The sequence below is a fragment of the Colobus angolensis genome, unplaced genomic scaffold (assembly GCF_000951035.1).
Source record: "Colobus angolensis palliatus isolate OR3802 unplaced genomic scaffold, Cang.pa_1.0 Scaffold197, whole genome shotgun sequence".
In the NCBI taxonomy this organism is placed as follows: Eukaryota; Metazoa; Chordata; class Mammalia; order Primates; family Cercopithecidae; genus Colobus; species Colobus angolensis.
This window is the reverse complement of record NW_012115121.1, coordinates 4,811,587-4,825,687: the sequence shown is the minus strand read 5'-3', so window position 1 is coordinate 4,825,687 and position 14,101 is coordinate 4,811,587. Positions and strand designations below refer to the sequence as shown.

At 37.6% G+C, this 14,101-nt stretch overlaps 1 protein-coding gene across 1 annotated transcript in view; it reads right to left on the bottom strand.

The window, feature by feature from the left end:
* Window positions 1-14,101, bottom strand: part of GPCPD1 (glycerophosphocholine phosphodiesterase GDE1 homolog (S. cerevisiae)) — a 60,078-nt gene that overhangs the window by 40,514 nt on the left and 5,463 nt on the right. Inside the window, exons 2-4 of the mRNA XM_011941054.1 lie at window positions 14,078-14,101; window positions 8,099-8,183; window positions 981-1,056 (exon numbers count right to left, since the gene is read on the bottom strand). Of these exons, the coding sequence (XP_011796444.1) occupies window positions 981-1,056; window positions 8,099-8,183; window positions 14,078-14,101 (185 nt within the window). The remainder of the gene's footprint in view (window positions 1-980; window positions 1,057-8,098; window positions 8,184-14,077) is intronic.

The following is a 14,101-nucleotide window of genomic DNA, read 5'->3' as shown; positions in this document are numbered from 1 at the left end:
TTAAGTATACTGTCATAAAAATCCTAAATACACTATCAAAAATGTATTAAAACATACAAAAAGAAAATCCAATAAAGAGGATGGAATGAGATACTGTTTAAACAAGATGCGTCCTTACTCCGGCGTAAAGCAGAAACTCCCACTGCTTTCTAATTTAAACCAGAAAACTAGCATCCAGTTATCTTTCAATTTTAACTTTACCTAGAAACTAAGATACGTTTCTCAGCACTGAGTCAATTTATAGATGCATACATGTGGGTAATTTAATGTATGTGAAATGAACTTCAAATTCTATTTTCAATATGGACAAGGAAATTCAAAAATACTTGTATGAAGAGAAATACCATATTAAAGAATAAGAAAAGTGGATAATGTGTTTAAAAGAAAACAACTTTCAAAAAAAAGAAAACAACTTTCTGAGTAGTAATTCTAGCATAGCCAGCAGGGAATTTAAGAAATTCGAATTCATTCATACGAGTTTATTCAAGTATTTACCAGTTTCTTAAAAAAAAAAAAAAAAAAATTTAAGAAGAAAAGAAAAAACTTACTCTATTTTTAACTTTAACTTACTCTATTAATATTCGAAGCTAAAAATTTAAGAATCTTTGTTTTGGATTAATTTTTTCTTCAAATGTTCTCTAAGCCTGAGCAAGTAAACAAATAGAGGCATGGATGCTCAGTCAAGAAGAATGCTATCTCATAAACTTTCTAACCATTCCAAATGAAAGTAAATATCTCATAAACTAACCCAAGAAAACAAAAATATCTAGGTAAACATTTCTAATAAAGTTTATTTTAAAAGGCAATTAAAAACTGTTCAGTTTTGAAAGATCCATGAAATGCTCAGTGAAATTTGTAGCACTGACGATGCATTGACCTTAAACTTTAGAATAAAAATTTATTAAATCCCACTAAGCCATTGTGCAGCATATTAGTAACTTTATGCATATGCCTCAAACAGATGCAGTTAATGCCCATACCTAAAGGGGTTATTGATCGTGGTTGTAGATGAGTCTCCCACTTGTGAACTATCACTTGACATGGACCACCGATAGTCTGCAATTTAAAAGTTAAACGTCTGCAATAATTTCTTATATCTTATTTTCTACCCATGACTCCATTAGATGTTTGTGGCCTAAATCTTATACTAAATATGAGACCAAAAGATTCATCTTATTATCAATATTATATGCCAAAAGTCAGGAATGTACCAGATCACAAAACACGATGAAATGCTGGAAGAAAATTAGAGGCAGTAAACAAAGAAAAATGAGATGAACTGGCACACAGAACTGTCTCAAACCCATTTCTAAATCTGCCTACAATACTCAATTGTTTCAAAGAAATTTTCATTTTTAACTGATATTAATTCTTAAGATAAATATCAAATATACTTTCTTTGGTATGTCAGACATCAATGAGGTATTGCTAGATAAGTATGTACCTCCTGCTCTATGCAGTCAGAAAAAGCCTACAATAGTAAAAATAGTAGGAACAAGTACTGCAAGAGCAACTATCACAGGCTACTTAAGGAACTGACAAGCATAATAAAGTTCTTTATTACATTTATTTAAGAATACTAAGTGAAAAACAGGAAGATTTCTCATATCATAGGAACCAGTGTTTCTAAAGAACACAGGAAATTCTAGAAGTGACACGTGGCCAGGTAAACTTGAAGAGCAAGTGTGATAAAAGAAGAACTAACATCCAGTTCCATTCTTATGCCTTAATCTAAAATCTCATACAGTGTGACAATTCCTCATACTGTTTTCCATTATCAAGGTCCCCTACTAAAAAAGAACATGAAGTTACGTGTTGATAACACATGCAGTAGTGAATAACCATGCAAGATTCCCTGAGTATACCTAAAAGACTAAAATTTAAGTGTTCTAATTTTCCTTTTATTTTTAAAAAGAAACTCACTAGTTGTAATTACATGCTGAAATAAAATCCTTAAATACACATTTTGGAAGCACATTTTCAGACTATAATCTTACAAGGTATTTTATTCGTTATATGTTCTGTGAAGAAATTTAATGAAATACAGAGAAGCAAAAAGAAAATACAAAACTCACCCATATCATACCATTTAGGGATAATCACCATCAACATTTTCACATATAATCTTTGAGCCTTTTTCTAGGCATTATATTACACATATTCTTTTTTTTTGAGACAGAGTCTTGCTCTGTCGCCCAGGCTGGTGTGCAATGGCATGATCTTGGCTCACTGCAACCTTGCCTCCTGAGTTCAAGCAATTCTCCTGCCTCAGCCTCCTGAGTAGCTGGGATTAAAGGCACGTGCCACCACACCCAGCTAATTTTTGTATTTTTAGTAGAGACAGGGCTTCACCATGTTGGCCAGGCTGGCCTGGAACTCCTAACCTCGTGATCCACCAACCTCAGCCTCCCAATGTGCTGGGATTACAGGTGTGAGCCACTGTACCCAACCTAGACATAAAAGCTTCTCTATTATCTTTAGAAGGCACTAATAATGGACTAAAATATTCTCCTATACTTTCCATAGGATTTTAATATTGATTAAATTTGATAATATGCCAAACAATAACAAATATGTAACAAATTAGGCAAATTATTAAGTATTAAATGCAAGAAATAGTCCTGTCACTTAAAATAACCAGGCTAAATCCTTTTCTGAAATCCTCAAACTTCTGAAGTTTAAAAACTAAAATAGCACTATATATTTCTTCAAATCATTAATTCTGGGATGCTAAATAAAATTATCTTTTTCTCTAGCTAAATACTTCCCTGCTATAACAGTTCACCTTAATCAGTAGACCGCATAGATTTTTAAAAAATGTAATGTGAAATTGCTCTTTTAAAAATATGGTGACTTTCATATCCATTATACTAAAAAGAAAATCAATTTAATTCTAGATGATGTTTACTCTAACATTTTTCCTGAAACATTTTTTAAATGTGTTTTTTAAACATCAAACTTTCTAAACCTCAAAAGTTGCAAATATAGGCCAGGCATGGTGGCTCACGCCTGTAATCCCAGCATTTTGGGAGGCCGAAGCAGGCAGATCACTTGAGGTCAGGAGCTCGAGACCAGCCTGGCCAACATAGTGAAACCCCATCTCTACTAAAAATACAAAAATCAGCCGGGCATGGTGACACACGCCTGTAATCCTAGGTACTTGGGTGGCCAAGGCAGGAGAATCCCATGAATCTGGGAGGCGGAGGCTGCAGTGAGCTGAGATCGTGCCACTGCACTCTAGCCTGGGCGATAGAGCAAGACTGTGTCTCAAAAAAGAAAAAGAAAAAGAGAAAAAGAAAAGGGTGCTATGAATATAATATTAAATGTCAAAAAGAGATACAGTTGGCATAGCAGAGAGTTTTTTTTTTTTTTTTTTTTTTGGAGACGGAGTCTCGCTCTGTCGTCCAGGCTGGAGTGCAGTGGCGCGATCTCGGCTCACTGCAAGCTCCGCCTCCCGGGTTTACGCCATTCTCCTGCCTCAGCCTCCCGAGTAGCTGGGACTACAGGCGCCCGCCACCTCGCCCGGCTAGTTTTTTTTTGTATTTTTTTTTAGTAGAGACGGGGTTTCACCATGTAACTCAGGATGGTCTCGATCTCCTGACCTCGTGATCCACCCGTCTCGGCCTCCCAAAGTGCTGGGATTACAGGCTTGAGCCACCGCGCCCAGCCGAGAGTTTGTTTTAATTCAGATGTCAGGGGAACTTTATAGACTGTTGACAGCAGTATCTTTAATAAGGTAAAAATAGTCCTTTGGATTAAATTTGATAGGGAACATATTTTAGTAGCAATTTTAACAACTCCACTCTCATCTACCCACTACCCAACTGCATAAAACTACCTAGACTTGAATAGAATAGCATATTTGAGGAACAGTCCAAAGGGCCAGGTAAACAGATGACAGAATTATGTCTATCATCATTCAGACTACAAACACACATTGGTTGGTAAACTGTTACAATATAGAAAAAAAAGAACCTAGTTTTAAAATACACTGAATTTCCAAAGTTGTTAAACCTACTTTATTAAACTTTAGAAGGCAATCTTAAATTTTCAGCTTTACTTCCTTAAAAAAAAATTAACAGGCCAGGCGTGGTGGCTCATTCCTCTAATCCTAGCACTTTGGGAGGTCAAAGCGGGTGGATCACCTGAGGTCTGGAGTTAGAGAGCAGCCTGACCAACATGGAGAAACACTGTCTCTACTAAAAATACAAAAATTAGCCGGGCACAGTGATGCCTGTAATCCCAGCTACTCGGAAGGCTGAGGCAGGAGACTCACTTGAACCCGGGAGGTGGTTGGCAATGAGCCGAGATGGCACCACTGCACTTCAGCCTGGGCAACAAGAGTGAAACTCCACTTCAAAAAAATAAATAAATAAAAACTAACAACTGAGCATTGGGAAATTCAGAATCTCAGCGATGACTCCAAAACATGCAATTCTTTTATTTATTTTTTAATCCTGGTCTCATTGTACATGCAATACTTTCTAATATATTATCTGTAATAACTTATTCTTTAAGATCTACGAAAAGAAAACAGTTGTGAAAGAAAACATTCTGACAAAGTCTGCCAAAATTTTAAGCTTTTTGGAGTAACATGGGAGATAGATCTTTGGAGAAAAACGTAATGATGTCAATCTAAGACAATATTCCATTAACAGTACTGGCAGAGTTATTTCACAGTTTAGCATACATAATATCCGACAACTGCAGAAATGTTTCCAAACATGCATATTAACAAAAATATTTTTAAAAATTTCTTCCCACAAAAATAAGTCTTAATGATTGTTTTCTTAAACAGTTACTGACATCACTCAGTTATTCCAAGCACTGAGAGAAATAAATAAGACTATCCAATATGTAGATTGGAAGTTTGTTTTTTAACAAATCACCAAGCAAAATTATTAGCTAGCCATGTAATATCACTGCTTGCATATATCACAAATTTTTAAAACTTTTACTGATTGTTATCCTTCCACAATTTTGAAAACAAACTGAACGTAAAGGGGGGGTCTGAGGAATCAAGGCTGCATGTGGTGGCTCCTGCCTGTAATCCCAGCACTCCGGGAGGCTGAAGCAGGTGGATCACCTGAGGTCAGGAGTTTGAGACCAGCCTGGCTAACATGGCGAAACCCTGTCTCTACTAAAACAATACAAAAATTAGCCAGGCATGGTGGTTGCATGCCTGTAATCCCAGCTACTTGGAGGCTGAGCCGGAAGAATCACTTGAACCCAGGAGGCGGAGGTTGCAGGGAGCCCAGATCGTGCCATTGCACTCCAGCCTGGGTGACAGAGCAAGACTACATCTCAAAAAAAAAAAAAAAGAAAAAAAAAATCTCTATTTTTAGTACAACCAGTAAAAGAAATAGTCACCTAGGCATGAGTAAAACAAAGGAAGCTAGGCCAATAGACTCTCTGAGAATGTTCAAATCTCAAGTTAACAGCTGACAGTATTTACTATTCAGAAGAATTTTAGATACTAATAAACTATTGTACAAAATGACAAACTAGACTATTCTGAAAATAAACAATTATCTATCGCAGGTGACTGATTACCTTGTTAAAGGACTTAAAACTCAAAGGAGATAGAGGTCAAAATAAGACAGTTTGTAATGAATCTAAGTGAATGTTAGCAACTATGAAAGAGAAACATAGATATGTGCTGAAAAATAAAGATGTATTTCTACAAAAATGAAGGAAAAATTTCAAAGGATATCATGAAAAACTGGCTAACATTTCACTATGAGGAAACATCCCTAATTCTACCCACAAGCAAAGAGGGGTTAACACGGGAAAAAAAAAAAATGTTGAAATTACATGTTAATTCAAAAAGTATCTTTGGTGAAGATGTGACATCAGGACTATCTGTAGATTCATACCAATGTTTTCATTCCAGGAATACTCACTACTTTTGTGTGCTATGTTCAAATAAGATAATATTTTGTTTTGTCATCTGTGAAATTATTTTAAAAAGTAACATATTAACACCTTATCCTAATTCACAAAGAGAACATGTAGCTGTGAAAAACTGAGAAAAAGGATTTCAGGACTCTTCTAAACTAAAAGGAATACGCCAGAAAAAGCAATGCATGGGAGAAAAATATGAATGGTAAAATTTCATTTACTCAATAAAATTTTGCAATGAAAAGATCTAAAAATCTATAGTTCAAAGCTTTTGTTTTATAGATAAGGAGGCTAAAGCCTAAAAGTCAACTGGCTTGTCCATAATTGCAAAACTTTAAGCTTTAGTTCCAAAACTGCCTGGGTAGATTACCTCCTAAAACTTTCAACCCAGTAAAATTAACCTTTCTCTCATTTCAGCTTTTTAATTGCTTTCATTATTTATTTTCCTATCATTCTTTATATTCGTAACATTATGTATTCCAATAATTTACATCATTTCACAATTTAAAATGCCTTGCACATTACTTCTATTATTTGACAATGTACAACTAGACAAAGTTTCATAATACTTCTATTAAAAATGCTTTATTTAAAAAGCGCCACCGACTTTTTTAAAGTGTCACATTAAGCTGGCATGTGGAGAAAAAAACTGTAGCCATATGCATGGGATTTTATGTAGCTATGTACTCGATTCCATGAAAAACATACTTACCATGGCAGCCCCTGCATCACACGGTACATGTGTACACGATACAGAGCACCTACTTAAAGAAACACACTCACCAACACATACTGTAAACTTTTGCAAGTATTACAAGGGGAAAAACTTGTTTTTACTGTTAAGCAGACTTCTTGCCAATTTTTTCAAAAGGTATTTTGGACTGATCTGCTGCTTTTGGTTACATTTTCAATGAAGAGGACAAATACTTAGGTTGGCTTAATTTGACCTGTGTTGACAATAGTCTTACTTTAGAAAACTACACCCAAATAACTCATTATCATCTTTCTCGTACATACTCCCCTTTCTAAGTAAAATTTAGTTGGTTTCACATATAACAAAGCTAAATTTCATACACCAGGATCCTCAGGTAAGCCTGCTGTGTCTATGACCTACGTATCTACACACCATTGCTTAAGTTATACTAAAGAACTTTACCATGATGCATAACCCCATGCCAAATCAATGAGATGCCCTTTTCTTAAGTTAAAGTGAAACCATTGTCAAGAAAAGCCAACACAATGATCAACCACAATGTAATTTAAGTTCAATTATTGGGTATTCACAAAATATTCTTGGAATAAGAAACGTAATAGGTGCAAAAGACAGCTAAAGTGGGTTTGTCATTTTTTTCTCTTTTCTTTGTATAATGGTGGCTAAGAGAACGAGGTAACAGTGGCTGCTTGCATTTTTCACATGTAACAAAAACACTTAATGACTCCCAAAGGAAATACATTTTTTAACAAGATCTAATCCATGATTTGTTTCCTAGACCCCTGCCTAAACCCTTGTTCATATGCAGCCCAAGGGTGTCAAAGGTAAAAATCTGAAGGAAAAGAATCCTTTCAGCAAATAAGTATCTTTAGAATAAATGGAAAATGATTAACTTTTTTTTCTTTTCTGAATATGAAAACAATCCCAAAATAATGAATTGTGAACAGGCAGATTTAGAATAGATAATCCCAAAGGCCTCCAGAAAAGATAGGGGTCTATCAATAACATCTTTGAAAAAATCTAAAAAGAATCAATTAAATTTTGATCAGAGTTAATACAGCCATTAAGAGACGGCTGCTGTGAAATAATTTTTTTAATTACTCACTTAAAACAGGCTATGTAATTCTCTAAATGTATTTACACCACACAAGGATTAAAAAACAAAACCAAAAGTAAAACCTCTGCAAGTGGTCCCTAACTAGTTTACAAAAGTTACCGAAAATGCACACTTATAGAGAATACATTAAAACCAATTTCATAAGAATATTGCAGAACATACTTACTACGTCTTTTTAAAATTCCATGGCAGACATCATCTGCCTCTGAAGTGGCTACTTCCTTGGTTTTGGTAAATTTTATTAATCAAGAGTTCTATTCCTTATTTGACCAAAGCAAATGCATTTTACTTTGAATGTTTTCAAACTTAAGTGAGTTGCTTTTGAAGGAAGTGCTAAAGAAATTGGAAACTAGATAAAGAAAACATACCTTTGGTTCTAAAAAGTACCCTTTGAAGTAGCGATACTGAACTGATATTCCTCTACTGAGTATAATGGTTGCTTTCCATAACATGCTGTGAAGAAAGAAAATTAAAAGCAGCAGCATCAATATCAAACTACAGTGCATAAAGACTTCTTAATTCACAAAACCCCTCAAATAAAACATGTGACCAATATCACTCATTTATTCCTAAACAAAATTTTACAGGCCTACTCTGTAGCAGGCAATGGGAACACAGGAGTATATATTGCAGAAACAGCCTCATCTTCAAAGAGTTCCTTTGCTGTGGGTAGATAGAAAAATAACCAAAAAAGATAGATACAAGGAAGTTTTGGAGGAGACTTTTAAATGGAAGGAAGGTTTTAATGAGGAAGCGCTGTCTGTGCTGAGAGCTACATGATGAGAAGGAACCAGCCATATAAAGAGCCAGGATAAGTTTCCAAACAGAAAATTCAAGTCATACAAAAGTGGAAGCCACAGTCAGAATCTTCTCTGACCTCCCATTCGGTGAGGGATGTTACATGGCTGATAAGAGACTTTGGGTCATAGCTTTTGTGTTACAAATGAGAGATAAACATGAATTACACTCCTGTTGACTATCCCTTATTCTAAACTGTTCTACCCAGGCTCTGGCTATTCCTTAGACAAGCAGTCAGAACCTATACCTTGTTTCAGGCCAATGTCTTTCTCTGAACTATGTTATTCTAACAGAAACTAAAGATTTGACTCAACAGCTGCCTTAAGGTCAAGAATTCACTACAATTCATTACTGTTAATTGATTTTTAGCTTCAAATAATAAACTAGTGGTATCCAAAGCATGGTCCCAGATCATTATTAGCAGCTGGGAGCTTCTTAGAAATGCAGATTCTCAGGCCCCACTCAGCCCTACTAAACTAGGAACTCTGGGGGTGGGGGCCCAGTAATCTGTATTTTAACAAGCCTCCAGGTAACTTTATTTTTATTTTTTTTTTGAGATGGAGTCTCACTGTGTCGCCGAGACTGGAGTGCAGTGGCGCGATCTCAGTTCACTGCAAGCTCCGCCTCCCGGGTTCATGCCGTTCTCCTGCCTCAGCCTTCCCAGTAGCTGGGACTACAGGCACCCACCATTATGCCTGGCTAATTTTGTTTTTGTATTTTTAGTAGAGATGGGGTTTCACTGCATTAGCCAGGATGGTTTCGATCTCCTGACCTCGTGATCCGCCCGCCTCAGCCTCCCAAAATGCTGGGATTACAGGCGTGAGCCACCATGCCCGGCCACCTCCAGGTAACTTTTATGAACACTTTGAGAACCCCTGTCATAGATCATTAACCAAACATTAATTCAGTATGAGTAGTTTAGCCCTACTGGCTCTGCTAAGACAGGTTTTAGGGCATTGTCCTCACTCTGATATAATCTTAGCTCCTAAATTAAATATAGATATAGCTCATTATATTGTACTTTATTATACTTCACAGATACTGTGTTTTTTACAAATTGAAGGTTTGTGGCAAACCTGAGTCCAGCAAGTCTATCAGTGCCATTTTCCCAACAACATGTGCTTACTTCGTGTCTATGTCACGGTTTGGCAAATCTCATAATGTTTCAAACTTTTTTGTTATTATTATATCTGTTACAGTGATTGCATGCTACAGAAAAATCTTTCAATGAAAGGCACGGTTAATCAATGTGGTAAACCTCATTTTTTTTTTTTTTTTTTTTTGAGACAGAGTCTCGTTCTGTTGCCCAGGCTGGAGTGCAGTGCCACAATCTCGGCTCACTGCAAGCTCCGCCTCCCGGGTTCACGCCATTCTCCCACCTCAGCCTCCCGAGTAGTTGGAACTACAGGCGCCCACCACCATGCCCGGCTAATTTTTTGTATTTTTAGTAGAGATGGGGTTTCACCATGTTGGCCAGGATGGTCTCGATCTCCTGACCTCATGATGCGCCCGCCTGGGCCTCCCAAAGTGCTGGGATTACAGGCGTGAGCCACCGCACCCGGCCCATTGTCTTATTTTAAGAAATTGACACTGTCCTTCAACCTTCAGCAACCACAACTCTGATCAGTTAGCAGCCATCAACATCAAGACAAAACTCTCCACCAGCAAAAAGATTGCAATTCACTAAAGGCTCAAATGATTGTATCATTTTTTAGCAATAAAGTATTTTTTAATTAAGGTATATACATTTTTAAAAATCACTGCTTTAAACAAACCAACATGGCACATGTATACATATGTAACAAACTTGCACGTTGTGCACATGTACCCTAGAACTTAAAGTATAATAAAAAATAAATAAATAAATTTAAAATAAATAAATAAAAATCACCGCTTTAAAGCAAGAATAGCAAATGCTGCCAGGCATGGTGGCTCACAACTGTAACCCAGCACTTTAGGAGGCTGAGGTGGGCGGATCACGAGGTCAGGAGTTCAAGACCAGCCTGACCAACATGATGAAACCACATCTCTACTAAAAATACAAAAATTAGCCGGACGTGGTGGCACACGCCTGTAATCACAGCTACTCAGGAGGCTAAGGCAGGAGAATGGCTTGAACCCGTGAGGCCGAGGTTGCAGTGAGCCCAGATCATGCTACTGCACTCCAGCCTGGGCGACAGAGTGAGACTCCATCTCAAAACAAAACAAAAAAAGAATAGCAAATGCTTGGCACATGTTCCCTAATTTTCCCCAATAAGCCTCAGAATTCTTTTCAACAGAGGTTTCCAGGCAGACTCTTCCAATTCAGAATAGAAAGTTGCCATTTCTGCTACCCCAAAAGGAAAAAAAAAAAAGCGGGGAGGGGCAAATTCCCAGTACTACCTCATCTACAAAACAGTCAGTTGGAGCATGTGAAACTAGCCCCAGATGTGCAGAGTAGAATTAGTAACAAGCTTTGAAAAATGTGCTGCAGCCACTCTCTCAGCCATTATTTCGCAATCTCCAGGATCTAGGTATGTGTAGTTTTTTTCAAATCCTCCCAAGTGATTCTAATGTGATCCCTGGTAAAGAACCACTAAATGAAAATAAGAGATAAAGGCGGCAAAGCAGCGAGCCTTTTTACTCCACTTGTTTAAGCAAACATGGCAAATTTAAGAATGAACCAGAACCCAGGCTTACACCCAGCATGTTGGGAGGCCGAGGCAGGAGGGAAGCTTGAGCCCAGGAGTTCAGGAACAGCCTGGGTCTCAACATAGTGAAACCTCACCTCTATAAAAAAATTTTTAATTAGCTGGGCATGATGGTGTGTACCTAGCTACTCGAAAGGCTGAGGCAGGAAGATCACTGGAGCCCAAGAGTTTGAGGTTAGAGTGAACTGAAATCATGCCACTGCACTCCAGCCTGTGTGACAGAGTGAGACCCTGTCTAAAAAAATTTTTAAAAGGGTGGGCACAGTGGCTCAAGCCTGTAATCCCAGCACTTTAGGAGGCCAAGGTGGGTAGATAACGAGATCAGGAGATGGAGACCATCCTGGCTAACACGGTGAAACCCTGTTTCTATTTAAAAAATACAAAAAAAATTAGCCGGGCATGGCAGCGGGCGCCTGTAGTCCCGGCCACTCAGGAGGCTGAGCCAGGAGAATGGCGTGAACCTGGGAGCGGAGCTTGCAGTGAGCCAAGATCGCGCCACGGCACTCCAGCCTGGGCGACAGAGCAAGACTCCGTCTCAAAAAAAAAAAAAGATTCAAAGAAAGAATCAGCACTATTTGGTGAAGACAAAATAATCTGATGAAATTAAATCAAAACCAGGAAAGCCGGATAGTCATATGGTAGTTTAGTGCAACTGCCTAATTCTGAATTGCCCTTATATCCTTTCCCAAAATACCGTAAAATCTACAAGGAGGGCAAATGAAACCACAATGACCCACATCTTTAGCAGTATTAGGAAACGATACCATGACCTTCAAGTTATCTCTAAGTAGAAAAAAATTCCAGGAAAGCTCTAGCTGTCATGAGCCTGTGGGTAGGGAGAGCTAGTAAGAGAAAGCTTAAGATGCTCCCTGAAAGAGAGGGGCACAGCAGACTTAGATGTAGAGCACATTAAAATTCCAAAGAAACACAATTCTAAAACTCATGAATATTGTCTAAAGGCACATGGATTCCTGTGTCATCTACTCCCTTCTCCCTGTAAAACACTGTTTATCTGCCACCTGTGAATCAGCTCTTATTTCATTGTACATGCGCAACGTATGAACAACTGGTCCTCTTAAAGTTGTTAAGTGTCTTATCCTGTTCATCTTTTTGACCAAGTCGGCTGAAACTGACTTAGGACAGGCAAGGGTGTGTTTTAGAGACAAGTTCAGAAAGAGGTTTCACTTCAGACCAGAGTGGCTGATCTGAAAATCAAAGAAAAAACAGCCACTTGAAGGAAATACTAGTCTTTGAAAGACTAGTAAAGAATATATACTATTAAAATAATACAATTTACCAATAGAACTCTTATAAGAAGAGCTGAGAATTGGCTGAGAAAATGTGTGATACTAGTGACAAACTAGAAAAAAGGGAGTTCTGTGTTTTTTTATTTTCTTTCCCTTAGCTTCCATTACTGTTATTGTTTTACCTTCCTTTGTTATTTTCCCTTGCTTTACCACCGGTGCTCCTCAAACTATTTGCTGTCAATGACCAGCAGTTTTTGTTTCCTTTACTCAACCTGTTTGGTGACCAATATTCTCATCTACATACCCAATTCAATGAGATGTGCCCACAGTGACATGCATGGAGTCAAACTGCTATACACATTTCTAAATGCTTGCTCTCAATTTTTGTATTTCTCACATCATGGATTGACTTTTTTTAAAAGTCTTTTGGACTGGTACTGGTGCACAGGCCACATTTTAAGTCATGCTGCTCTACAGGAAAATAGAGCCTTAGCAATCACCTAATGTGGCACTGGATATACTTGTATGCTATTTAGGAAAACCTATAACACTTCCAACTATCCACAGTGGGGTAAGTGGCACCTCTGCTGACATCCAGTCCTCTATGCTAACCCCTTTACTGTGTAGATGAGGTAACTGAGGCCTACAGACATCAGTTGACCAAGCTCACACTTAACTGCAGGAGAGTGGCTGACACCCAGATTTACCTTTCTCCATCTGCTGGGCCCATATTAAGTTTACTGATGGATTCAATGCCACTAGTGAATACATTTCTTTATTTTAGCTAAGATATCTAAGTATGTGTTCCACTCTCAGCTCCTTTTAACACCACATACTTCAAGGAAATACTTTTATAGGCAAATACAAAAATTAGAGCTCTGATCAAGAATATGTACTGACAAAAAAATAAATCAGAAAAAATGAAAAAAAAAAGAAAAGAATATACACTGACAAGACAAATGATAATGCCTTAAAATGTTTCTTTAAATACGAAAGCAAGGTGGGAGGATCTCAGGTCCAGGAATTTCAGATCAGCCTGGGCAACATAGCCAGACACCATCTTTGCACCAAAAAAAAACCCCCCAAAAAACAAACAATCAAAAAATGCCATCTCCACACCAAAAACAAAACACACAAAAAAAAACCCACAATTAACTAGGCATGGTGATGGGTGCCTATAGTCACAGCTACTCAGGAGGCTGAGGCGCAAGGATCGCTTCAGCCCAAGAGTTCAAGGCTGCACTGAGCTAGGATCATACCACCCTACTCCAGCCTGGGTGAGAGAGTGAGACCCTGTCTAACTAATTATGGTGGTAAGTACCTAAAGAACCAGTCAAGAAGTAAAAGTATTCAATTATCCTGAGTTGTAAAAATAGAAAAAAAATTACAAAAAAAGAAATGAAAGTGGTTGAGAGGCGGGGATTACCGGTAAGAGAGGAACCTGTTTTTACCACATACATTTTGTAAAATTATTTCACTGATAAAACTATGCAACGTGATAACGTTGATAAAAATTAAAACTGAAAGAAAAAATACCAAGATATCTTAAAAGCCCCTAAAATCCTAAGGTTAATGTCACAGTTATTCTGTAACCTCACATTTCCATACTCACCTTTCACCTGTGTCATTCTCTGGA